Consider the following 26,511-nt stretch of genomic DNA (forward strand, 5'->3'; position numbering starts at 1 on the left):
CCAGATGTGCACGCTAGGGCTGACGAACAGGCCACAGAAAATACGCATCTCTATGCCAACCGCTACGTATTACACAGACTTCAATGTTTTCCTCTCACCTGTGTGTTGCTTCCGCATCTCCTCCTTTGTCCCTAACCTCCTCCCCCCCCCCCTGCGTACACACCGCCGCCTCTACCCACCTCACCCATGCCAGTTGGTTATAGACTCCACTGGCGGCGAGTTTTCGAGTTTGCATCTCATCCCCCCCCCCCTCCACTGCACCTCTTGTTTTCGTCCCCCCTCTCTCTCTTTCTCTCTGTGTGTGTGTGTGATTGCTTCTACCTCTGGCCCACTTCTGTTTCGCTCCACACACACACATGTATATATGTATATATGTGCCTATCTGCCATTGCACGCAGGTACACGTGAGGCTTCAGGCTACGCATTAATATTTGTATAAAATATTGGCGCTGTGTGTCCATCATGTTGCGTTGGACATCACGCTACTTATCTGCAGCTGCCGCCGCCGCCGCCGCGACTGCGGGGTCTGGGGTGCACCGTGACGTTGAGGAGTTCGATGTCGTCGTTGTTGGCGGTGGTCCCTCGGGGCTGTCGGCTGCTATTCGGCTGAAGCAGCTCGCCGGGGACCAAAGGGACTCGTTTCGTGTCGGCCTCATCGAGAAGGGAAGCGAGATAGGCGCCCACACCCTCTCCGGCGCCTGTGTGGAGCCGCACGCGCTGGATGAACTGCTGCCTGGGTGGCGTGAGCAGGAGGGATCCATCTTCGCTAGCATGACTCCCGTCGTATCCGACGCTTTTTATCTCCTTTCCGGGCCGTCGCGCAGTCTGAAGATGCCGTGGTTACCCTCGACCTTGCACAATCGTGGCAACTACATCACATCTCTCGGTGGTGTCTGCAAGTGGCTTGGCGAACAGGCCGAGGCGCTCGGGGTCGAGATCTACCCCGGATTCGCGGCTGCGGACGTCGTTGTAGACGAGTCCACGGGCGCTGTGACGGGGGTCCAGCTGAATGACATGGGCGTCGACAAGAGGGGTGAGAAGACTGCACAGTACGAACCCGGCATGATCTTCCGCGCAAAGCAGACCATCTTTGCCGAGGGCTCTCGCGGCTCCTGCACGAAGAAGTTGGAGAAGCGCTTCGGGCTACGCACCGCTGACAATCCGCAGACGTTTGGACTGGGCATCAAGGAGGTGTGGGAGGTGCCCAAGGAGAGGCACCACCCAGGCACCGTTGTGCACACGGTGGGGTGGCCAACGACCGACAAGGGACACCACAACACTTATGGTGGTGCCTTCCTGTACCATTACGGCGACGGACTCGTTTCTTGCGGCTACGTTGTGGGCCTCGACTACTCGAATCCGTACTGCAGGCCTTACATGGAGATGCAGAAGTGGAAGACACATGACCTCATTCGTGCGCAGCTGGAGGGAGGCCGCCCGATCCTGTACGGCGCTCGCACGTTGGTGGAGGGTGGCTTCAGTGCACTGCCAAAGTTGTACTTCCCAGGCGGTTTACTGGTGGGTGACTGTGCGGGCTTCTTGAATCTGCCAAAGATCAAAGGCACGCACACAGCCCTGAAGTCCGGCATGCTGGCCGCCGAGGCCGTGTATGAAGACGCTTTCAAGGGTGGCAAGGAGGAGGCGGCGGCGGCCAGCGGTGTAGCATGCAAGAGCTACGACGACAGGTTCCGCAGCAGTTGGCTCTACAAGGAGCTCTACACCGTGCGCAACGTGCGGCAGAGTTTCCACAAGAGCTTCGCGTGGGGCATGGTCTACACCGGTCTCACTTCGCTCCTGGTGAAGGGCCGCGAGCCGTGGACGCTGAGTCACACCACACCCGACAACCTATCGCTGAAGCCAGCAAAAGACTGCGTAGAGATTGAGTACCCAAAGCCGGACGGTACGCTCACCTTCGACCTGCTCACCAACCATAGCCGTAGCGGCACGACACACAACGCTGAACAGCCGTGCCATCTGCGCCTCACGGACGCCAAAGTGGCGGAGGACATAAATCTGAAGAAGTACGCCGGGCCGGAGTCGCGTTACTGTCCGGCGGGGGTGTACGAGTTTGTCGACGGCAAACTCGTTATTAACCCGCAGAATTGCCTTCACTGCAAAGCGTGCGACATTAAAGATCCGACACAGAACATCAACTGGACGGTGCCAGAGGGTGGCGGTGGTCCCAACTACCAGGGCCAAATGTAGAGCTCTCCCTCCCTCCCGCCCCCTCAAAAAAAAAATATATATATATTTGCTTGCTCCTGTCCCCATGCTTCTCTCGTCACTGCCTCCGTGATATATATATATATATATAATATATATAATATTTAGCCCCTTCGCATTCGCTTTATGTTCCCCGCTGGTGTTTTTTTTTTGAAAAAAAAGTGTGTAGAGTTAAATGCTCAATGTGTGTGTGTGTGTGTGGAGGGGGAAGAGGAGGAAGAGGGGAGGGGAGGGGAGGGGAGAACAGTCACTGCTTGTTGTCTACACTCCGCTTTCACCACCACCTTCCCTACTCCCCTCCTTTCTAAGCTCAAGGAGGGCGTGGATCATCCACACACCCTACCCACCCACTCCACACCCCGGGCCTATATTTTTGTAGTACCCCCCCTTTCCGTTGTGACACCCTGATCACACCTCGTTTTATCTTTGCGTCAAGATTATAGTGTGTGTGTGTGTGTGTGTACGTGCGTTGTTGGCTTCACCACTTCGTGATTTCTCTACACCTTTACCGCTCTTCTCTTGGTCCTCCCCTCCCCCCCCCTCCCTCTTCCTGCGCCTCTCACTACTCTTACATACCTATTACACTTATGTCTCAATATGATACTTTATGCACCCCCGAAAAAAAAAACGAAAAGGACGAGGAGGAGCAAGAAAAATGTTTTTTACCCTTCCCCCTCTCCTCCCCCCTCCCCCACCTCCCCCACCTCCCCTCTCCTCCCCCTCCCTCTGCCCTCTGCCCTCTCCCTCTCCTCCCCATTTTCTGCCGTTGCCCATTTCGTCTTGACAAAGAGAAGTGGGGCACGGGGATGGAAAGGAGGGGGACGGGGGGAGTGGGGGGGGCAAGATCAATGAACGGATCGCTACACCAACCAGGGACTTCCGAAAATAAAAACAACAACAGCTGCAGCAGCACATTAAACTACGTCCCCCCCTTCCCCCTGATGCTAATAGAGCTGGACCCCGAACGGAGGGAGGGGCCGTGGCAGGTTTGTGTCTCTAGCACCGGCAGAGGGGGTTTCCATATGTGAATGCGTGTATGTGTGTGTCTGTGCTGTTCCCCATTGCTACTACTCCTCTTTACCCCCTCCCCCCCTCCTTCCCTCCCCTTTCGTGACCATCCCTACTTCACTACCAAGAGAGCGAGAGAGGCACACCCTCAAAGTAACACACAACACACAGTCCAAATACATCGACAACAGGGAAAGCCCTCCCCCCTCCCCCCCAAATCACGAGTACACAACCGGGCCGTGTCGCATACGCCAGACCCTCACGCCGGGATGTTGAACTGCTTCTTTGGAGCCGAGTTGAAGCCGGATGGAGTTCCAAAAAGCTTCACTGTCCCGAAGGGAGCGTCGCTCGTCATCACACATTGCGCTGTCACGAGTGTGGTGCCACCGCAGCAGTCCACGGACGCCGGCGCGTCTTCGTCTCCCTCAGCGGCGGCCAAGGCATACAGCCCTGTCACGTTGTGTGTTCAAGGTCACGGCCTGCCGACTCGCTTTGCTGTCTGCTCTTTGTCCCCCGCCCAGAAGGTCACGTACTGCCCTTTGCAGCTTATCTTCTCTAAGCCAGTGTCGTTTGTGCTTGTGCCGCAGACCGGATCCTCGACTGCGGCTGTCGGTGCATCGCCATCGACATTGTCGGTAATCCCCCAGGCAGGCAAGAAGGGGGGGCAGACACTGAAGCACAAGAAAGCCGCAGCAGGTGCCAATGGGGGTGGTGCTGGTGGTGGTGCTGGTGCTGCGGCGGTCTATCCGACAGTACACCTAACTGGGTACTACGAGCGTGCTGCATACGAGGGCGAAGATGATGACCACATTGCCATGAGCGTAACGGAGACAAGTGATGATGAGGAGACTGACAATTAGTTCACTCAGCGCTGAACAAACACAAATGAGTCGCTTTGGGAGGCGGAGGGAGCGCATTTTGCGGCGCACATTTTTCTGTGCACGTGTGAAGGGCGCGAGAGGGTGACTTTGACTCTCTTCTCCCCCCCCCCTCCTCCCCCTCCTATCGTTCTGCTTTTTCTTCCAACACGAACCAATAGGAAGTGAAGAGAACATCTTTGAAGGAATGGACAACGCTATGAGCTAAGTCTCGCCAACCCACGCCCCCATCTACATGTAAGCGCCTACGTGCGTTTCTCTTCTCTGCGCGTGCATGCGTGCGTGTGTGTGTGTGTGTCTGGGAGGGGGAGACGTAATGCGAACAACAACAACAAAGGTGTCTCGCGTATAAAAAACAGAAACAGAAAACGTAGCTTTAAAGGAAATATTATATTGAAAAGAAAGAGGAGAGAGAGGCGAGGGGCGGGGAGGGGGAGGGGGAGTAGAGGAGGAGAAGAGGCCCCCCCGCCTCCCCCCACTGATCACGCGTGTTTTCACGTGTATGTAGGCGTGTGTGTGTGTGTGTATATATGAGAGCATGTCGTCGTTGTTTTTCTGGTCTGTTGTGGGGGAGGGAGAGAGGACATCCACAGTGGGCTGCGCGGGTAAGAAGGGAGGGAGGCGCTGGTATTGCCGGGTTCCCGCCCACGCATGCATGCCTTTACACAGGGATGTTCGCCTCTCTCAGTCTTGTGTGTGTGTGTGCGCGCTCTTTCTCTCTCTTTTTGCTTTATATTCACCTCCTCGTCCTCCCTGCCCAATCACCACACACACACACACACACGCACACTGAGCGTGTCACGTTTTAGCATTGACGAGTGTTGCAGCTCGTTGTGTGGGCTTAACACGAACCATCATAAACTCTCTCTTCCCGCGCCCTCTTCACTCAAGAGGCAGCGTTTAAATACCTGCAGGCATCGTCATCCCCCCCTCCCTCCCTCCCTCCCTCTCTCCCTCCCTCCCCCCCTACGCGTCCCATATGAAGCCAATCATCTTGGGCTTCCAGATTCCTTCACTGCGGGGTGCGTGTGAGCAGAACTCGAGGCGCAGTAGTGAGGCTTCCGCTGCCGCACAGACGTTGGCGGTTCCCTACCCCATTGGCAAGTCTACCCTGCAGATCACCGGCATTCACGTGCGGCTTCAACCTGTACATGCGTCTGCTGGCAAACCTGCGCTGAAGCAACCGCGCACTGAAGGCGTTTCCTCCTGCTCTGCTCTCGACGGCGTGGTCGCAGCTGCGGATGTCGTTGTTCACGCACACGTGCGTGGGGAGCTGAGCCGTTCGCCGCAGTCGTACATTGTCGCGATAATTCCACTGAGGTTTGACGGTTTCGGGGCCTCCCTCTCCTCCACTGCTTCGACCTCGTCCTCGGCCGCCGCCACCGCGCACGCTGGTGCTGCGGCGCTTCTGTCCACGCCATATGACAAGCGTGTTCTCAATGCACAGGCTCGCGAGGCACGCCGCGGTGTCGCTGCACCTGTCTTTGCCTCCGCCTTCGCTAGAATCGATCTGCGTACGCAGATGGAGCGAGTGCAGTTGAGCTTCACTGTCGTGCCCTGTGGCAGGACCCTGGGCATTCGTGCGGCTGCCAACGGTGCGGCTCACGTACACACCGGCAAGCGACGGCACGGAGAGGCGGGTGGGGCTTCGGATGGTGAGTCAAAGCCCGCAGTGCCGCAGGACTTCGTTCTTGATGTGACTGTGTTGGGCACCGTGTCAGCTATTCTGTAGCTCCTTCGAGCGCGTGTGTGGTGCGTTCTCGGCCACGTTTTATGACATAAGTAAGGGTGAAGGACGAGGAGAGGGGGTGGACAAATGGCGTTGACTTCAATTCTCATGTGTGTGTCGTCGCACGAGTGTGCGGGGCATCTGGGGCGGGAGATGGTGAGGGGGATTCCGGAATGTCGATGGCGTGGTCGCGTTGCTCTCTCTCCCTCTCTTTGTGACTCCCCCATCCCCCCGAGACACACACACACACACACGCACATATTCACAGTGCACGGGTGTTCACGCACAAACGTGACGCGTCACACCCTACGCCCCGCTCTCCATTAACACCCCGGTATGGATGGCGAAGCGAATGTTCAGGCAGAAAAAGAGAGGGAGGTACAGGAATGGAGAGAGGGGGTGGAGGATGAGGAGGCAGACGACCACTCTCTCTAAGTTTTCAGTTGTGTATGTGTGTGTCTCTCTCTCTCTCTGTGTGTGTGTGTGTGTGGCATGCTGTAAGTCATGATATCTCCTTTCCGTTCTTCCCCCATGATTTAACTTCGCTGTTTTCTTCGCCATCTCCTCCTTTCCTCTTAATCACTGTCCCCCTCTATCCTCCAAACAACAACAACAAAAAAAACGCGACAGTGTTTGATGGCAGTCAACTCCTCGAGGCGAAGGAGGCAAAAACCGAAGTCTGAAAAAGGACCGGAAGAGAGAGAGAGAGGCACACCGACACGACCGTTGGGCTTTTTTTTTGGCGACTGAATCAGAGGGTGCACTGGACACACTCCCCCCTCTTTCTCTCTCTCTTCTTTCTCAAACTCACTGGGATATCTTTTACCCCCTTCTTTATTTCTTTGCTCTCAATCAAATCGTCTTCCCCCTCTCTCCGACACACACACACACACACACACAACGGGGTGGGGTGGGGGGGGGGCGTCACTGACATCTTTTAGCGTCCTTTGTTCTCTTGTCTATTTCCGCCTCCCCTCCTTCTCCCTCTCCCCTCTCCCTCCTTGCCCCCCGTCTGTTCTTGCAAGCTTCGCACTATACTGCCAACTGAGCACGTTCGTGTTGAGCGGCTCTTTGGTGTGACCTCAAGATAGGGAAGGATGGGAAGGGAGCGTGCCGACTCTTTCATGTGCGTTTTCTCTTACTCTGAACACTTTTCTGTGGTCTGCCCCCCCCCTTTCCTCTACCCCCTCCCCCTCCCCCTCCCCGAACCGATCAAGCATACATGAGGTGTGCGCGAATCCTTCTGGTGTGATTGAGCGAATACGATAAAACAAACGAAGAAAAAAAAACAAACAAACCATCGAAATGCGAGCGTCGCGAACACATGTGGTCGACCTCGGCACCATGCCGCGTGAGGAGCTCATCGACATTGCCAAGAAACAGGCGAGTCAGATCCGCGAGAAGAACATGCGTCTATCTTCCATGGAGGCATTTATAGAAAGTCTCACCGGCGCGCCCGTGGAGGAGAGCCTCGCACACTCCCCGGAAGGCCACCCGAGCCTCCCTCCAAACAACTCGAGTGCACCTCCATCCGTTTTTAGCTCACCTCCACCTGGTGCAGCTACCGTTGCTACCACCTCTGCACCACAGCGGTGTGAACAACAGCCGACACTGCAGGAAGAGCAGCTTCAGCACACCTTGCGTGTCTCGCAGCTGGAGGAGCAGCTGCGGGAACGACAACGTGAGTATGAACAACTGCAGACGAAGGTGGACGCGTGGAAGGCAAAAGTTATGACGATCATGACGGCTGATCAGGAGCGTATCCGCAGCCTCGAAGCTCTACTGGCAGCGGCAGCGGCCCCATCGCCCGACCCAGTGTTGCCCTCCGATGTACTGTCAGGCGTGCTTTTCAGAGATGCCTCGGCTCCGCCAGCGGACGCTGGAGCGCTTCCTATCGTGGCCCCATACCAGCAGCAGCAAGAGCTGCAATCTGAGGTAATCGCTCTTCGACAAGAGCTTTGCATGGTTAGAGAAGAGCTCCAACAAGCTCGGTCTCAGCTTCAAGAGCATCGCCAGTTGCCACTCCAGCCTCAGTTGCCGTTTACCGCTGCCCCATCGACCCCAGAGAAATCCCTCATGACAGTGTCGCCAGCAGTCCTTGGCCCAGAGCCCTCCCCTCCATCAGCAGCGCTGTCGGACAACGCCTTGTCTGTCCCGCCCGTGCAGATCACTGCATCAGACATTCCACCAAATGTGCTCCAGGAGGCCGTGCACGCCAAGTTAGCTCCGTGGAGGGAGCGAGCCGAGTCCGCTATGCTGGCGGACAAGCGTCGGATCGAGGAGCTTGAGGCGAAGCTGGCGGCACTGGAGGTTCTCACCAACGCGGGTGATGCTTCTAAAGAGGGTTTGCTAGCCGAAGCCGAGGTGTTGCGCGCGGAGGTGAGTGGCCTGCAGATGGCGCTACAGACGGCGCAGCGCGACCGTGAGGCGCTGTTGGAGTCCGCCAGGTCCGAGGTGGAGGAGTGCCGTGCGGCGTTCAAGCGTCAGATTACAGAGTTGCAGCTCGAGGTGGATCTGCTGCGTGCCGCTGTTGATGCCGCCCAGCTGGAACGCGATGCCGCTGTGAGCGCGTCTGCTGCCGAGCACGCGAGGGAGGCTGAGTCGCTGCGGGCCGACATAAGTCGCCTGCAAGAGGAACTGGATACCGCTGTTCAGGAGCGAGACAACGCGACAATCACGCTGAAGGGGCTCAGAGAAAAGATGGAGGAGTGGAAGGCAAAGGTGCGCGACGTTGTGGAGGATGGCGAGTCGCAGCGTCGTGCACTGGAGGCCGAGGTGCGGCTCTTGAAGGAGCAGCAGTTCGCTGCCGCTGCGAGGGTGGAGGAGACCAGTGCAGTCGCACGAGCAGACAATAGTTCAGGTAGGACTACAGATGAGTTTGGCGCGATGGCTGCCTTGGCACGGCGCAGGGAGAATTGGTCCCAGACGGATGTAGTGACTGACGTGTTGGCCAGCAGCGCCACAAGGAGCCCCGTTGCCGCTGCTGTGCAAGACGTTGCGGTCCAGGCCACTCTCTCGGCGGCGGCGGCGGCCCCTCTTGGGATGGCAATGGAGGTGTCGTTGGAGCCAACTCCAATGGTCCCGGTCGATCGGCGCCAGGGCAGCGCACAAGATCTCTTGGCAGAGTGTGAGCGTGTAGCGGTTGAGAATGAGCGTCTTCTTCGCGTTGTTGCACAGCTGTCCAGATTCCGGGCAGAGGTGATGCGCGAGGTCCGCGCGGCTGCGGCGCCATCTTCATTCTCTCTGTCTCCCGGGATGATGTGTTTTTCAGGAACCGTGACGGTGTAAGTGTGTGTGTGTGTGTTCACAAGAGGGAGAGGGAGCTCCTGTGGTAATGCTGTTGTCTCGCTGCTGCTGCTGCTGCTGCTGCTGTTTCCTGGTGTTAACGTTGATGTTTTTTTTTTGCTTAATGCCAGTGGAGGGGGTGGGCGGGGAGTGTGTGTGTGTGGTTTCCGTATAGTGCGCTCCACCTCTCGCTCACCACGACTCTCCTCGTATTCTGTCTCTGTCCGTCTGTCTGTCCATCTGCGTGGGCACAGACAATCGCCTGCCCGCCGTACCGAAGGGTCAAATAATAAGAATCACACGCACACACACACACACGCACACACACACACATGGACCCACTCCGTAATACGCCGCTCACACACGATGCTTTAAGTCCTTTTCTGGTGCACCTTGCTTTTCTTCTATTCTCCCCTCCTTCCAATCCTACTCCCTCCCCCGAACTCCGCTCTCTCCTTCACACACCACTCGATCCCTCTTTAATCCAGCGAGTACACTGTTGTTCACTCATCTCTCTCTTCCCCTCCCCATATTTCTTCCTCGTCTCTGTGTGTGTACATGGCTATTGCCTGAGTCCCGTGGTTTCTTCAGTTCCAGGTTTCTCGTGCTTCCGTATAGTGATATATATATATATATATAGTGTGTGTGTGTGTGAACTCTTCGCCCCCTCCTCTCCCCTCCTCTCCTCTCCTCCCCCCATACACACGTGCCTTTTTCTTTCTCTGGTTTTCTCTATCGCTCCTTTTACGCTTCTATTCAACTGCAAGCCTCAGATGTAGCAGAAGGGTCACATCCCCCTGTTACCGGCGTGCACATTTTATCTTCGAGCACATTTCTTTCTTGCGTCCTCCCCCCCCTCCCCCTCTCCCCCTCCCCCTCTCCCTCCCCCCCCGTGTGTGACGCTCATTGCCTTCGCTCGCGCCGCCTCCGGAAGGTGGGAATCGTGACAAGGGGTGACACACCACGAACAACATCACATCAAACCAAAAGCTCACAAGGTCCTCTCTCTTTTGGTGCACGGATCATGCTACGTGACACAGTCGTCGCCACGGTGAGCGTGGAGCACCCGCTGCTCCACACGTCTGACGCCGTATCAGTCTCGTCAGCTGCGCATGGCACTCCCACCACCGCGGAGCTCGCCATCATGGGCAAGCTGCAGGTGCCGTTAGAGAATATTTTTAGCCGTGCGAACGAGGCGATGCCGCTCTACGAACAGCTCGGAAAAGTGGAGGGCATCGCGAACGCGCTTCACACGTCCCCAGGCAACGGCGTCGATGCCGCTACTGTGGAGGAGCGGCGGCACATCTTTGGAAGAAACTCGCTGCCCGTTGACCCGCCTTTGACCTTCTGGGAGATCTACAAGGCGGCCTGGAAGGACAACATGATCCGCCTGCTGACGGCCGCGGCCGTTGTGTCACTCATCCTCGGCTTGACTGTGCCTGATCCCGGCCAGACGAAGGTGAACTACAGGACGGGCTGGATTGAGGGCTTTGCCATTATTTGCTCTGTTGTGGTCGTGACGACGGTGTCATCCGTGAATGACTATCGAAAGGAGCAGAAATTCCACAAGTTGACGGAGGAGAACTCCGCGCAGCCGATTCGCGTGCGTCGCGGAGGAAAAGAGGTCACGATTGATGTGACGGAGATCGTGGTCGGCGACATTGTGAGCCTGTCGCCGGGCCTTGTGGTGCCGGTGGATGGGTTCTACGTGACGGGGATGAGCGTGGTGATCGACGAGAGCAGCGTGACGGGCGAAAACGACCCGAAGAAGAAGAATGCGGACTCGCCGATCATCCTGACGGGGACGGTGGTGAACACAGCTGAAGACGCGTACATGTTGGCGTGCGCTGTGGGCGAGCGGTCGTTTGGTGGCAAGCTGCTGATGGAGTCGCGCGGTGCTGCTGCGCCTCGGCCGACGCCGCTGCAGGAGCGCCTCGACGAGCTTGCGAACCTCATCGGCCGCGTGGGTATCAGTGTTGCAGCGCTGCTGCTGGTCCTTCTCTCCTTGATGAACACGATCCGCATGCTGCGGCACGAGCCGGGTGCCTCCTATCGCGCTTTCCTGGACTACTTCCTGCTCTGTGTTGCCATCGTGGTGGTGGCCGTGCCGGAGGGTCTGCCGCTGGCCGTGACGATTGCGCTGGCCTATTCGCAGGGCAAGATGCACGACGACAACAACCAGGTGCGCCGCCTGCGTGCGTGCGAGACGATGGGGAACGCGACGCAGATTTGCAGCGACAAGACGGGCACGCTGACGCAGAACCTGATGAGCGTGGTGCAGGGGTACATTGGCATGCAGCGCTTCCGCATCAGCCAGCCAGGGGATCTTCCACAGCCCATCACCGCCTTGCGCGAGGTGAACGAGCGGAGCCGCTTGCGACTGCTGGAGGGCCTTGCGCTCAACAGCTCGAGTGAGAAGGTTGTGGCCACGGTCGACAAGGAGGGCCAAACGGTTGCACCGTACTGGCAGTGGGTCGCAGGCAAGGGCAACAAGACAGACAACGCGCTGCTGGACTTTGTGGACCGTGCTGCGATGACGGAGGCGGACGCACACGACATGCAGTCTCGGCCACACCAGCGGATCCGCGAGGCGTGCCGGCGGCGCGGGTTCACGATCTTCCCGTTTACGAGCGACCGGAAGCGGATGAGCGCTGTGGCGCGACAGGAGGACGGGACGCTGCTGCACTATGTGAAGGGCGGGTCCGACCGCATTTTGCCGCTGTGCGACCGGTACGTGGATGAAGCGGGCAACGAGGCTCCCATGACGGACGAAGTGCGTCTGCGCATAGCAGGCCAGGTGAAAACCTTGGCTGATATGGCGAACCGCACCATTGGCGTCGCATACACGGTGCTTAGCTGCGCTGAGCTGTCTGAGGATGAGCCGACGGAGATGCTGGTGTGGCTGTGTCTTCTCGGCATCCAGGACCCGCTGCGCCCGGAGGTGACGGATGCCGTGCTAAAGTGTCAGATGGCTGGTGTGACAGTGCGCATGTGCACGGGTGACAACATCGACACCGCCGTGGCCATCTCGCGCCAATGTGGGATCTTCAATCGTTCTCGTGGTGACCTTGCGATGACTGGCCAGGACTTCCGCAACCTTGTATACGACGCGTATGGCGACGAGGACCGCATGGCGAAGCTGTGGCCCGTGCTGGACCGCATGGCCGTGATGGCACGCTCGCAGCCACTGGACAAGCAGCTTCTTGTGCTGATGCTGATGACTCGCGGCGAGGTTGTTGCGGTGACTGGCGACGGGACGAACGACGCGCCTGCGCTGCGTCTCGCGAATGTTGGGTTTGTGATGCGGAGTGGGACGGACATCGCTGTGAAGTCGGCGGACATTGTGCTGCTGGACGACAACTTCCGCTCCGTCCAGCGCGCTGTTGTGTGGGGCCGGTGCGTGAACGACAACATCCGCAAGTTCCTGCAGCTTCAACTGACGGTAAACTACGTGTCGGTGGCACTGACGTTCATTGGATCGCTCATCACGCGTGGTCATTCCTCGCCGCTGACGACGGTGCAGCTACTCTGGGTGAACCTGATCATGGATACCCTGGCCGCCTTGGCCCTCGCAACGGAGGAGCCGAGCGAAGAGTGCCTGAAGCGGCAGCCCATTCACCGCAAGGCGCCACTGGTGTCCCGCCGCATGCACGTTACGATCACAGTGATCGCTGTGTACCAGCTGGTTATCGCGCTGGTGGTGCAGGCGTACGCTAGTAGGTGGTTCGGCATCGAGCACCACGGTCGCGAACATCGAACGATTGTGTTTAACGTGTTTGTTCTTGGTGCTCTATTCCAGATGCTCAACTGCCGAAAACTGTACGACGAGGTCTGCGTTTTTGAGGGGTTTAAGCGGTCGAAGCCGTGCGCTGTCGTGCTGTGCTTCTGCGTGTTATTTCAAGTTGTCGCTGTCCAGACGTTTGGCGACTTCATGGACGTCAGCGGGCTGCGGTTCTCTGAGTGGTGCGTGTCGCTTTTGCTGACGTTCGTCATCATTCCGCTCGGTATGGCTTCAAGGATGATACCTGTCCCTGAGCCACACTTTGAGCGCGAGTTTGACGCAGATAATATTGACGAGGACGCTAGGCAGTCCTTGGTGAAGCTGACCACAGACATCGAGCGCACTGCCGACGAGCGCGGGGGTCACTCTGGGGAAGCGTTGAGCAAGGCGATGCGGACGCGTGTGCTAAGCCTGTGGTACTGTGCCTACGCCAAGCACGTGACAGCGCTGAGGGTTGTGAACGCCTTTCGCCGTGCGCACTTGGATTGTGACATGACTTCGGAGTTGTCGCGCAACGTGTATCGCCAGATGGTCGATCTCACCTCGCCCCAGTTGTAAGCAGGCGGTGAGGTGGAGGCTCACGCAGGTGGCACTGAAACCGCATATTGTTTTTGCGAACAGGGTCATATGTGGTGTGGTGTGGGAATGGAGGGATATACCTACAGAGGTTCAAGTGAAGATGCAGCCGTGCTTTTTATTTTTACCTGACCTGTGGCTCGTTTGACAATGACTACGCCGTTGCCCCATTCCCCATCCCCCCCCCCCCCTCCACACACACACACACTTACATACACATACATACATATATAAAAGTTGTAGTGCCTAAAGTAAGGGTGGTGGTGGTGGTGGTGGTGCTGAGCGCCAAAGCACAAGGAGAGAGAGCAGTGGGGTGTTATGTATGGTGGTGAAGAGGTCCAGAGGGGGTGGGGTGGGGTAGGCAGAGCGCAGCTCAGTAGTGGATCTGGGCTTCCTTAAAATTCACCCCTCTGTTTTTTTTATACAAAAATTAGGATTGCTGCTTCGGTGGCTTTAGAATCGCCCATTTCCTCGTATTCCCTCTCTCACCTCCCCCTCCCCCCGCCCCCGGCGTATGTGCGCGTGTGGGTTTGTGGATGGCGTGTGGCGACGTGGGGTTTGACTCTCTTCCACTCCTGGAAATGCCACCATTACTGGCACCGACGCACGGCGAGACCTGCAGGGTGTGTGGAGGGGAGAGAGAGAGACACACGGAGGGGGGGGGCGCGACAGTTGTTTTTCTCCCCTTATCGCTCCTCCGTTTTTCTAAGGGTTGTTGAATCTCCGTCGTGCGTTGTGGGCCCCCCATATTCAGGCACACCATGATGAGCGGGGAGAGGCAGATAAAAATGCATACACTATGCTGATGCGGTGCAAAACTACGTGTGCGCGTCAAGTCCACAGCGATAAGGGGTCTACGCACCGAGATCCCCCCTCTCTCTCCACAATGAGTTCGGTGGATGACCAGGCTTATTCTTTCCTTGCAGCTAACCGAGCAGGTGAACGTGTGCGCGAGAGGCCAGCGTTCCGGTGACGGGCGGTCAGGGGGGGGGAGGGAGGGGAGGGGAGGGGGGGGAGATGGAACAGGGCTATTGAGGCTTCCAAATGGCGGTGTTGCATCAGCCCTGCCATAAGTCTTTTCATGCCTTATCCTCATGTTCTTATGTGCAGACACTGCTTTGTTGTGCGTATGTTTCTACCGCCACCAAGCTGGTGGTGTGGGCTGTCGTGATGTGGCATAAGTAAGGTATGTAAAGGGAGGGAGGGAGAGGTGGGTTGGGGGAGGGAGAGGGCCTACGAGGGACACATGTGGGGCCTCTCTCCTCTCCTCTCCTCCTTTCCCTCCATGTTCTCAGCGGGTGGCTGTGCCTCTGTATCATGCAAGGTTTCATTGTACTCACCTCTTCTTCCTCGCTGTGTGCGCGTCCGTCTATATATATATATATATATTCTTCTATCTCTCCTCCCTTCCGCTCCACGACGCATGGTCGACTTGACGCAACAAACCGACGTATGCGCACGCGTTGGACACTTTCCCTTCCCATTTTCCTCCACCTAACATACACACGTGTGCACATTTTTATTTCGTTCATCGCCACCTGAACGCATCACCCCCACATGACCTTGTTATAATACAATATTATATTATATGTATATGTATATGTATACACATACCCGCGCCTCGCTTTTCCCCTCCACTTCAGCCTTATTTCCATACTGCACTCCACCCACCCACCCACCCACCCCCCCACCCCCACCCCACACACACACCCATATAAATAGCAAGAGGGAGAGAGAGAGACGCGCATATCATCAAGGATCGCATAGGAAGAAGAAAAGCAACATGTACGCCGGGTTCCCTAGGCTAAACGTGACTGAGGTGCGGGATGACATCGACCTCGAGTTTGAGTTGGCGAACGAGAAGGGCTGCGTCAAGGTGACCGAGTTCCCGGTGCCAAGGGAGATACATTTATCTTTCCCCGCCGTGTGCGCGTTGCTCTACAACGCTCGCACCGCCTCGAGCAGCCGCAATATCTTTGGCAGTGTTATTGGTCTCCAGCTACAGGACACGGTGGAGGTGACGGATGTCAAAATAAATCCCTCCATTGAAATCGAGGAGGATGACCGCATGACCGAGGAGGAGCGGATGGAGCGGGTTCGCAAAGAGCGGAAGCTGTTGGACGTCGACAAGGCAATCTTTGAGAACATGTACAGTCAGGAGAATCTTGACACAAACGTCATTGGTCAGTTTGTCATATCAAGTGCTCGGTTTAACCCCTTCTCCACGCGCACGATGCGCAAGCTGCAGGAGTTGCATAAGGAGAGCCTCCCTGCTATTCTTCTGACGTACGACCCCTTCCGTACGAGCCTGCTGGGTCGCCCGCACATCCGCGCCTACACGCCGACGGCGGCCTACTACAAGTACGATGCGCTGGTGTCAACTGAGCGCGGGTACCAGCGTCGCCGCAGCCTGGCGCAGTACGCCAAAGAAAGCGGGGTCACCAAGGAGGGTGTGCTCCATGAGATTCCGGTGAAGCTGGAGGTGGACGCCTTCCACAAGCTGAACCTGTTGAACGTCTCGCCAGCCCAAGTCGGTGACTCCTTCAAGGCCATCGAGAGTCTGGCTGTGAGCAACTACATCGAGGCGCTGCTTAGCTCTATCCGAAACAACACGGATCAGTTAAAACAGAAGCTGGATTACGAGGGAAACACCAAGGATAATGGCAATGTGCCCGTCGGCCAGGATGCGGAGACAATGTTGCTCATGAAGCATGTGCGCGACCAGATGGACCACCTCGATGCGCTCTGCGATAGCACTCTCCTGTACTCCTCGATGCTGCGTGACCTGTAGAAGGAGGAGGAGGAGAATCGTGTGAGGAAGGCGAGAGGACATCCAGAAAAGTGAAAACTACGGTGTGTGCGTGGAAGAGGGGGGAGGGAGGGAGGGGGGGGGAAGCGCCGCTGATGATGACGACGTTGATCTGTTTAGTCGCCTGTGAATCCGTGAGCGCCGGTGTTTTGGGTGTGGGAGGTTCCCCTCCCCCCTCCCCCCTTTCCTCTTCCCCACACGAATTGTTTTGCTTTTTTTATATTTCTGGGGTTTTGTTGTTGTTAAGGTGTACCTAAAAAAAAGAGCCAGCGTAACGGAATGGCGCGCTGGAGCGGAATGATGTTTTTTTCGTGGTTGATATGCACACATATTTTTAATAAATATAGTTCGTCTTGCCATGCCGCTCCTCCCCTCTCCCTCTCCCCTCCCCTCCCCTCCCCTCCCCTCTCCCTCTCCCTCCTCTCCCCCTTCCTCTCCCTCTCCCTCACGCATAAGCCGCAACCACGAGAGGGGAATGAGGGGGGGGGGGGGTGGGGGAGGGAAGAGGGGTGGGGGGGTGGGGGGGTGGGTGAGTGGGTGGGGCGGGGAGAGGCACGGGCTTTCACGGACAGAGGCGGGAGAGGCGGCACATCAAAGGGAGAAGGAGGGATGGGAGAGGGGAGGCCTTTTCGTGTGCCAGTGTGTGTCTCTCTTTGGTGTGCGAATATCGCTGTGCATTCACGGATGGCGGGAAAGTCCTTAAAAAACCAAAAACAAACAAAAAACAAACAAAAACTCCACAAACGCACAGGATGGGAAGGGAGGAGGACGAGGGGAAGGGGGGCGGCGAGCAGGGCAGGGGGGAGGGGAGGGGGGAAGACGGAGGACAAAGGAAAGTGTGGATGAACAAAACCGGCAGCTTTTTCTCTCGCTCTCACTAACGGTCTTATCCCCATCCGCCTTCCTCAAGCACTTTCTTACAGGCGCCGAGTTTTTGACCCCGCTACCCACGCGAATGGATGCCTAGAGTACGCACGTCTCTGTGCGGGCGCGTGCGCACTCCTTCCGAACACACAGGCAATAGGAGGCGCATCAGGAACGGTGTCCCGGCTGTGTTGTTTCTGGATGATCACAACGCTCACACGAGGGGTTGTTGACTTACTCGCCGCGTCCCACCACACTCGCACACACCATAGAGACACACGCAAAACACGCACAGCTGTCACAGAAAGGTTTAGGGCCCCCCTTTTTTTCACCACATATGCACGCAACTGACCTCTTCAGCAGAACTCCTCTATACTCCAAAAACGGGCGCTTCAGCCGTTGTGTACTCTTTATTTTTCTTTTTCTTCTTTGCGCGCGTCCGCTGGCCTGACCACCTTTGTTCTCCACTCTGTGATTTTATTGGGACCCCCTCCCCTTCCCTTCCCTCCTCTCCTGCCTCACCCTGTACTCAGCAACAATCGACACCATAAGTATTTTTTATTTAATCGGATATCTTTTCTTTTTCCTAGATTCTGGAGGGGCGGTGTCAAAGACACCTCAGCGCAGACTCTCCCCCCTCCTCCTCCCCCCTTCCCCCCCCTCCCCCTCCACACACACACACACACTCACACATACACTGTGAGAGAAGAGGCACACGTCTATACTTGAGGGCATTTATCGCTGCACATACCGAAACGATGGCGTTTTGTGATGGTTTGGTTTCACTGACGCCGGCAACCAGCACCTCGCGCTCGTACGGCACATATGACTACGATGTTGGTGAGTTTGACCGCTTGCAAAAAGAGGATCTCGCTTCGTCGGTGCGCGCCCGCACGAGCAGGCGACGTAGCACTGTGACGGGTGGCGAGGGCGTCGGTGCGGGAATCCAAACGTCTCTCGAAGATGTCTTTGGCCGTGCGAACGAGGCGATGCCGCTCTACGAACAGCTCGGAAAAGTGGAGGGCATCGCGAACGCGCTTCACACGTCCCTAGGCAACGGCGTCGATGCCGCTACTGTGGAGGAGCGGCGGCACATCTTTGGAAGAAACTCGCTGCCCGTCGACCCGCCTTTGACCTTCTGGGAGATCTACAAGGCGGCCTGGAAGGACAACATGATCCGCCTGCTGACGGCCGCGGCCGTTGTGTCACTCATCCTCGGCTTGACTGTGCCTGATCCCGGCCAGACGAAGGTGAACTACAGGACGGGCTGGATTGAGGGCTTTGCCATTATTTGCTCTGTTGTGGTCGTGACGACGGTGTCATCCGTGAATGACTATCGAAAGGAGCAGAAATTCCACAAGTTGACGGAGGAGAACTCCGCGCAGCCGATTCGCGTGCGTCGCGGAGGAAAAGAGGTCACGATTGATGTGACGGAGATCGTGGTCGGCGACATTGTGAGCCTGTCGCCGGGCCTTGTGGTGCCGGTGGATGGGTTCTACGTGACGGGGATGAGCGTGGTGATCGACGAGAGCAGCGTGACGGGCGAAAACGACCCGAAGAAGAAAAATGCGGACTCGCCGATCATCCTGACGGGGACGGTGGTGAACACAGCTGAAGACGCGTACATGTTGGCGTGCGCTGTGGGCGAGCGGTCGTTTGGTGGCAAGCTGCTGATGGAGTCGCGCGGTGCTGCTGCGCCTCGGCCGACGCCGCTGCAGGAGCGCCTCGACGAGCTTGCGGACCTCATCGGCCGCGTGGGTATCGGTGTTGCAGCGCTGCTGCTGGTCCTTCTCTCCTTGATGAACACGATCCGCATGCTGCGGCACGAGCCGGGTGCCTCCTATCGCGCTTTCCTGGACTACTTCCTGCTCTGTGTTGCCATCGTGGTGGTGGCCGTGCCGGAGGGTCTGCCGCTGGCCGTGACGATTGCGCTGGCCTATTCGCAGGGCAAGATGCACGACGACAACAACCAGGTGCGCCGCCTGCGTGCGTGCGAGACGATGGGGAACGCGACGCAGATTTGCAGCGACAAGACGGGCACGCTGACGCAGAACCTGATGAGCGTGGTGCAGGGGTACGTTGGCATGCAGCGCTTCCGCATCAGCCAGCCAGGGGATCTTCCACAGCCCATCACCGCCTTGCGCGAGGTGAACGAGCGGAGCCGCTTGCGACTGCTGGAGGGCCTTGCGCTCAACAGCTCGAGTGAGAAGGTTGTGGCCACGGTCGACAAGGAGGGCCAAACGGTTGCACCGTACTGGCAGTGGGTCGCAGGCAAGGGCAACAAGACAGACAACGCGCTGCTGGACTTCGTGGATCGTGCTGCGATGACGGAGGCGGACGCACACGACATGCAGTCTCGGCCACACCAGCGGATCCGCGAGGCGTGCCGGCGGCGCGGGTTCACGATCTTCCCGTTTACGAGCGACCGGAAGCGGATGAGCGCTGTGGCGCGACAGGAGGACGGGACGCTGCTGCACTATGTGAAGGGCGGGTCCGACCGCATTTTGCCGCTGTGCGACCGGTACGTGGATGAAGCGGGCAACGAGGCTCCCATGACGGACGAAGTGCGTCTGCGCATAGCAGGCCAGGTGAAAACCTTGGCTGATATGGCGAACCGCACCATTGGCGTCGCATACACGGTGCTTAGCTGCGCTGAGCTGTCTGAGGATGAGCCGACGGAGATGCTGGTGTGGCTGTGTCTTCTCGGCATCCAGGACCCGCTGCGCCCGGAGGTGACGGATGCCGTGCTAAAGTGTCAGATGGCTGGTGTGACAGTGCGCATGTGCACGGGTGACAACATCGACACCGCCGTGGCCATCTCGCGCCAATGTGGGATCTTTAATCCTTACTATGGTGACCTTGCGATGACTGGCCAGGACTTCCGCAACCTTGTATACGACGCGTATGGCGACGAGGACCGCATGGCGAAGCTGTGGCCCGTGCTGGACCGCATGGCCGTGATGGCACGCTCGCAGCCACTGGACAAGCAGCTCCTTGTGCTGATGCTGATGACTCGCGGCGAGGTTGTTGCGGTGACTGGCGACGGGACGAACGACGCGCCTGCGCTGCGTCTCGCGAATGTTGGGTTTGTGATGCGGAGTGGGACGGACATCGCTGTGAAGTCCGCGGACATTGTGCTGCTGGACGACAACTTCCGCTCCGTCCAGCGCGCTGTTGTGTGGGGCCGGTGCGTGAACGACAACATCCGCAAGTTCCTGCAGCTTCAACTGACGGTAAACTACGTGTCGGTGGCACTGACGTTCATTGGATCGCTCATCACGCGTGGTCATTCCTCGCCGCTGACGACGGTGCAGCTACTCTGGGTGAACCTGATCATGGATACCCTGGCCGCCTTGGCCCTCGCAACGGAGGAGCCGAGCGAAGAGTGCCTGAAGCGGCAGCCCATTCACCGCAAGGCGCCACTGGTGTCCCGCCGCATGCACGTTACTATTTTTTTCACGACAGTGTACATGCTCGCCATGGAGGTGGGCGTGGAGGCGTACGGGCATGTGTGGTTCCGCGCTGGCCCGCGACAAGGGGTGCAACATCGAACGATTGTGTTTAATGTGTTCGTGCTTGGCACGCTACTACACATGTTCAATTGCCGAAAGCTGTACGATGAGCTGAACCTTTTGGAGGGCATCGTGTCGCGCTCACGTCCGTTCATTGGTGTGCTGTGCTTCTGTGCGTTATTTCAAATTGCCGCTGTCGAGACGTTTGGCGACTTCATGGACGTCACACCTCTGCGAGCGGAGCAGTGGTTTGGTTGTGTGGTCATGGCCTCTGGCGTACTATTCAGTGGTTTTATATCTCGGCTCATCCCGATCTGCGAGCCGCGCTTTGAGAGCAAGTTCGATGGAGACATCCTCGACGAGGACGCCCGGGGGATGCTGGCGAAGCTAAGCAGTGCAGTGCTGAAGGCCCAAGTAACGTCGAACATGTATACGGAAGGCGTTTTTCTCGACAAGGCCCGTCGGCTGCGGGCGCAGGCCTTGTGGAGTCAGGCGCGCCACTACCACATCAATGCGAATCGCGTCGTGAACGCGTTCCGCCGTACAAGGGCGGAGCGTGTCGCGGCGGGGCTCCTATCTGAGCGCGTGATGCAATCTTAGGGGCCGGGGCGTTGCGGATGTGACTAGGCGCAGCACTGTGTTTTGAGTTCTCCCAATATCCAGTGGTGCATGTACAAAGGTCATTGAAGGTTCTCGGTAGGAGGCAGGGGCATCCTCGATCATCGTTTATCCCACCAGTGTGGTTGGACTACCCGCCCATGGCGCACGGCGCGCTACTCGGGATCACACCACAACCTTGCTCTTCTTGATTTAATGTTCCCACACGTTCTCTGCAGACAAGGGGTGCCACATTGAATACGCAGCCGCTCTACCCTCTGGGGGATTGGGAGGGGTACCGATAACTGACCGCTGGATTACATCGTTGAGCTGAGCGCGCCATTCCCGTTACAGGTGCGCACTTGTTTCTTTTCTAAGGGGGGTGGTGGTGGTTTGCTGCCCCTTGGCCTCCTCCCCCCCCCCCCTCCCCCCCACGGGGGTAATGGCGGCGGTGGGGGCAGTCCCTCCAGGAGCTTCCATTTTTCCCGTCACGGTATGATCCCTAATGCAGAACAGCTGTTTCGCGGCTCCACCGCGCGAGGTCACCGTTACAGTAAAAGTCGCCGGGGGGACATTCGGACCACCGCCTCCGGTTCACACCGATGGCGTCGCAATCTCGGAGAGTATCCCCGAGGTCCGCAGACAAGGGGATGCGCAACCAATGAGTTCGACTTGCTGTCCTGCAACTCTCCTGTGCGTCTGCACCGGAGTCACGCGCATCACACCCCTGTTGCGCGACAGGGGGGATACTCTGCACACTTAGCGGGGTATGTTTTGTATTTGCCCGCGACGGATCGCGGTGTTGTTAGTAGACCCCTCCCGGTGACCCTCATCCCTGACGTGTTTGTGTGTGTGTGTGTGTGCCGTCATCCGACCCCCTTCCCTTCCCTCGGAAGGATGTGCAAATAGTTTTTTTTTGTGTGATGGTTCATATTCAGAAACGGTACGCTTCCTCTTGGAACACTCGACGGGAAAGAGGCGGGGCAGTGGGGGGGAGGGGAGGGGAGGGGAGCAGCGCGTGTGTTGGCGAGTTGTGGAGAAAAGGGCATATTCCTTCACATGTGCAGTTTCGCTCCAGCGTTCCACCAATAGCAGCACATGGCGGGCAACTCAGCTCGACACGCCTCTCCGATGACATGGACGGAGGGGGAAAAGGACTGTAGCCCCCCCCTCCCCCTCCCCCCTCCCCTTCGACAGCAACCTCGTTCTGAAGTGCCCCTCCCCCCTCCCCTTCGACAGCAACCTCGTTCTGAAGTGCCCCTCCTCTTAATCTTGATATGTGATCACGGCGCGCTCGTGGTGTGAAGCATGGATGACATGGTGTATTACATCTGCGCAGAGCATGCCGAGGGCGGAGGAGCAAGAGCCATCGGCCTACACAGTGAGAGGAGATGAACGGTACCCATCAAGATCAAAGCATGCATGTACGCTAAGCATGCGACATCGGGTAAGACGGGCGAGATGGGCTAGTGAGGCATAGATGCCCCCGGGCAGGGTGGATACGACGGGAGCACTTCCAAATGCCACAACCAAGTTTTTTTTTTTTGAGACACCAATGCGGAGCCGCCTGCACCACCGGGCGGAGCGCAGCGGCTCGAGAGTACTGTTGGAAGGACGGGATGGCCTTCAGGTGTGGCGCAAGGCCTGAGAGAGGGGGGGGGCATTGTTTTGCGGTTTGCCGACCTCCTTGAGCTCGCACTTCGTGCACCTAGATCACCACTCCTGCTCTTTTTTTTTATTACACCATCTGCCAGCGAAACCTCACCGATTGCCTTCTTGAGCACATCCCAGAAAGCGCGATCCGCCAGAATGAGGGCCTGTGTTATACCCTCCTCCCTCTCCGTGCGGATGTGCAGGTGTGTGTGTGTGTGTGTGTGTGTGTGTTTACCTTCCTATCCTCGTCTGATCCCCTTCCCCATCTTCCGCTTCCTCAGGCTCCTTACATGGAAAAAAATATATTGCTGGCACTTCTGCGTCTCTCAGTCCCTCGTCACCCCTCACCCTACCCCACTTCCTTCTGCCATCGTATCTCGGCATATACCGGCGCTATTTTGTGCATGTGTGGGTGGGGTGGTGGTGGTAGTAAGTAAGTGTGCGTGTATGTCTGTCTTCCGTACGAATGGGGAGGGGAGGGGGCGTAAAGGATCCGAGGGCATTCCCAATGGAAGATATGCTCGGTTGTCCGTCTGTCTGCCTCTGTGTGTACCAGCGTGTGTGTTCCGATGCGCCGTTGTGCATCCTCGTCTGCTCAGGCTAGCATTACTGCTGCCACTGCGTCCTCACCCCTCCTTTTTTTTTTTGCCATCTCCCGTTTTCTGTGCCACGCTTTCGCTCTCTCTCGTCTCGGCAGCCCTCACGGTCTCATTTTTCTAGCGGTCACATCCGCTTCGGGGTACGCCGCATATATCACCCCGCCCCCCTTCCTTCCCCCTTATCTCCGCGTGCGTTCACACACACACACACACATATAAATATTTATGTATGTATATTTAAACGATGTTTGTTCGTATTCGTGGTAAGGGCGCCTCCCCGGAGAATTCCCAGGCGGCGGTGATGCACATTCGCGGCTTCCGACACACGCACAGTCCGCCGCCGCCAAACTCCTATTTCTCGGTGTTGACCTCCGCATCAGGGACGGCGTCTACGTCGTCGAACGACGGTGCGGCAGTGAGCACAAGTAACTCCGTGTCACCACCCACGACGACGATGCAGCCGTTCCGTTTCGCGCTCTTTCCGGTTGGAGTTCACAGCGCAGCACTCACGGCGGCGCAAACGCAGCACATGAGGCGCTCGACAGCAGCGAGCCCCCCAGCTGACGCACGCTGCGATGAGACAACTGCAGCGACGCTGGTGCCTCAAACAGCCCTCGAGGGCGAGATGGCCCGCATGCTGTGGACTGAGATATGGAACTTGTACGATATCCTGTACGACGAGGTGCCGCTTCTGCCGTGGGTCGAGACAACAGGCGATGGGGCGGAGGCGGCAGCTGTGACGGAGGCGCTGGAGCGGGAGCTTCGCGCGGTCGCTTCGTCCAGTGCAGCAGGGGTCACGGCGACTGAACTGCGCTCACTGGCGTCGTTGGCAGACATAACAAATGGATTCAAGCTTGCTTCGACTCTCGAGGGCAATCACCAGGTGGTGGTGTGTCCGCACTACCACTTCCCTTCCCCACTGCCGGAGAGCTCTTTTCGCTGCATTGGGGGGTACCGCTCGCCAGCACCCGCGGGGCCACAGACGACAGCGTCGGCCGCCTCGAGGGAAGGGCCTGTGATTGTTCTGGATCTTGCCGAGTTGCCAATTGCGCTAGCCGGTGGGAAGGCTATGGTGAACATCGCCTGGTACATTGCTTTTGCCGCGATGCAGCCCGACAGTGTGCTGCTCTGCTGCCGCGCCGTCGTGGTACGTCTCCCGTACACGTGCGTTCCGACTTACACCCAGGCGCACAGTCACTCTGTCTCGTCGACCTCGCCTTCGGGGGCAGAGCCGACCGTGGCGGATGCCTTCCGCGATATGGTTGACTTTATCGGTGAGCACATATCTGCTGTCTACCACGGCATGGTGCTGTCGTTGCAGGCCACATCACCCGAGCTGGCAGCAAAGTGCATGACCGCCCCGCCAGTGGTGGTTGTGGGGAGCGCTCCGGCGGCGCTCAGCAGCTGCCTGCGTTCTCTTCTGGGCGACTTTCCCGCATCGGATACTGAGAGGCCCGATGTCGCTAGCGTCCTTATCTTCCACGGTGACCATCTCAGGACGGCTGCTGTGAGGAGTTCTAGCGCCAACGGCGTGCACGGTGTTGCTGAGGACTGCACTGCACAGATGGTGAAGGAATACAGGTCCATTGCCGAGGACTGCGGTTGTCCGGCTGCTTTCGAGACGGTGCTGGTGCCATTGAGGGTGTTGCTCGAGCGTGGAGAGGAGCCATGGGACGAGTACACACGGCGGGAGCGCGGTCGTTTAAATTTTTGCCCCTGTTGCGGTGACTGCAATCACAGCAACGGGGACCGCAGTGGCAGTCACAGTCATGGCCCATGATCATTAGGACGAGAGGAGGAGGAGGAGGAGGAGGGGGGGGGGCGGTGCGGGGAGTGGACTCTGCGGCTTTATCGCGGGAGGTGTGCGGAGGAGAGCGTCGCCAGTGGTGGGGGCGTCTAGTCACTTTTGTGCGCGTGTGGCTTTTTGGGTGCTACTGTAATGCGGTGTCATATGAGGCCGATGGACGACGCCGTTCGCTGAGGTTGCGATTCGCTCGGGGGTAAGCACACCATTTTATCACAGGTGCTCCTTGTACCTGAACTCTCGCTCTCCGTACACCTCGCTGCTCTTGTCCGCCTACCCGTGCATTTGCCGACAAGCCCCACGTGCACACGTGAGCCCACAAAACCTACCCCAACCGTTCCGACGCCGCGTGCTCGTGTTTGCTTCTCGTTTTTTTTTTCTCGTTGTTGCGGAACAGTGGTGATATGTACACAGCGCCGTCGTTGTGCACGATCGCGCTCGACACACTCTTCTCTCTGTCCCCCTTCCCCCATCAAAGAAATCAATACCAACGAAGATGCGTCACTGCTGCGGAAAGACGTTCCCTCTTTTTTTTTTCTAAACGGGGGTGGGGCGGTGCATGTGTACTACACACCGGGTGGTGGTGAGAGAGGAGAGGCTTCTACTCCCTCCCTATATAAAAAAAGCTATACAAGAGGGATCGTGAGACGAGGATCCAGAGACGGACAGCGACGACCCCCCCCCTGAATATGCTCGCATCAATGCCAAAACACAAATGGATCAAAAACGCACACACACACACACACACACACACCGGGCGTAGTTGCGCAGGGTCTATCCTCTACTCTCTGCTCTCCTCTGTTTCTCTTTTATGCCGTTTGTCTACACAGTGAAATGTGCACACGCACGCGCGCGAAGACAGAAAAAAAAAAGTCTACAAACACGCACAGATCACATCCTCTCCAACAACCACAACAATACACACGCAACGCAACAAGCAATCTACTCACCCCCCCTCCCTCCCCTCCCCTTTCCGTACCTTTTCTTGTCTTTATTATTCCTATCCCCCCCCTCCCCACTCCCCTCCCCTCTTCCCCGCGTGGCCTGCCACATTACATCTCGTCCTCGGAGAGGGGTACCCTTGGCTCAAGTGGACACTCAAAATAAAAAAACCAACACCAGCCAACTATTGACTGCTGTCAGGGGTTACTCCTCTCCTCTCTCCTCCACAGAGCACTGCTGTTGTGGCGCGC

General features: G+C 57.6%; 8 protein-coding genes across 8 annotated transcripts; all 8 read left to right on the forward strand.

Moving 5' to 3' along the window:
• Nucleotides 1–462: 462 nt before the first annotated feature.
• JKF63_06425 (uncharacterized protein) lies at nt 463–2,205 on the forward strand (the record flags this gene model as incomplete). The annotated part of the gene is made up of 1 exon (XM_067902375.1): nt 463–2,205. One exon carries the CDS (start codon nt 463–465, stop codon nt 2,203–2,205), a length of 1,743 nt encoding a protein of 580 aa, XP_067759396.1.
• Nucleotides 2,206–3,500: 1,295 nt separating this feature from the next.
• Nucleotides 3,501–4,091, forward strand: JKF63_06426 (uncharacterized protein; the record flags this gene model as incomplete). Its single annotated transcript, XM_067902376.1, has 1 exon — nt 3,501–4,091. The coding sequence occupies one exon, from the start codon at nt 3,501–3,503 to the stop codon at nt 4,089–4,091; it is 591 nt and encodes a 196-aa protein (XP_067759397.1).
• A 997-nt stretch (nt 4,092–5,088) lies between these two features.
• On the forward strand, nt 5,089–5,841 carry JKF63_06427 (uncharacterized protein; the record flags this gene model as incomplete). The annotated part of the gene is made up of 1 exon (XM_067902377.1): nt 5,089–5,841. The coding sequence occupies one exon, from the start codon at nt 5,089–5,091 to the stop codon at nt 5,839–5,841; it is 753 nt and encodes a 250-aa protein (XP_067759398.1).
• Nucleotides 5,842–7,143: 1,302 nt separating this feature from the next.
• Nucleotides 7,144–9,126, forward strand: JKF63_06428 (uncharacterized protein; the record flags this gene model as incomplete). The annotated part of the gene is made up of 1 exon (XM_067902378.1): nt 7,144–9,126. The coding sequence occupies one exon, from the start codon at nt 7,144–7,146 to the stop codon at nt 9,124–9,126; it is 1,983 nt and encodes a 660-aa protein (XP_067759399.1).
• Nucleotides 9,127–10,147: 1,021 nt separating this feature from the next.
• On the forward strand, nt 10,148–13,462 carry JKF63_06429 (uncharacterized protein; the record flags this gene model as incomplete). The annotated part of the gene is made up of 1 exon (XM_067902379.1): nt 10,148–13,462. The coding sequence occupies one exon, from the start codon at nt 10,148–10,150 to the stop codon at nt 13,460–13,462; it is 3,315 nt and encodes a 1,104-aa protein (XP_067759400.1).
• A 1,801-nt stretch (nt 13,463–15,263) lies between these two features.
• JKF63_06430 (uncharacterized protein) lies at nt 15,264–16,271 on the forward strand (the record flags this gene model as incomplete). The annotated part of the gene is made up of 1 exon (XM_067902380.1): nt 15,264–16,271. One exon carries the CDS (start codon nt 15,264–15,266, stop codon nt 16,269–16,271), a length of 1,008 nt encoding a protein of 335 aa, XP_067759401.1.
• Nucleotides 16,272–17,911: 1,640 nt separating this feature from the next.
• On the forward strand, nt 17,912–21,265 carry JKF63_06431 (uncharacterized protein; the record flags this gene model as incomplete). Its single annotated transcript, XM_067902381.1, has 1 exon — nt 17,912–21,265. The coding sequence occupies one exon, from the start codon at nt 17,912–17,914 to the stop codon at nt 21,263–21,265; it is 3,354 nt and encodes a 1,117-aa protein (XP_067759402.1).
• A 2,493-nt stretch (nt 21,266–23,758) lies between these two features.
• JKF63_06432 (uncharacterized protein) lies at nt 23,759–25,294 on the forward strand (the record flags this gene model as incomplete). Its single annotated transcript, XM_067902382.1, has 1 exon — nt 23,759–25,294. One exon carries the CDS (start codon nt 23,759–23,761, stop codon nt 25,292–25,294), a length of 1,536 nt encoding a protein of 511 aa, XP_067759403.1.
• Between the last annotated feature and the right edge of the window lie 1,217 nt (nt 25,295–26,511).

The sequence above is a fragment of the Porcisia hertigi genome, chromosome 7 (genome assembly GCF_017918235.1).
Source record: "Porcisia hertigi strain C119 chromosome 7, whole genome shotgun sequence".
In the NCBI taxonomy this organism is placed as follows: Eukaryota; Euglenozoa; class Kinetoplastea; order Trypanosomatida; family Trypanosomatidae; genus Porcisia; species Porcisia hertigi.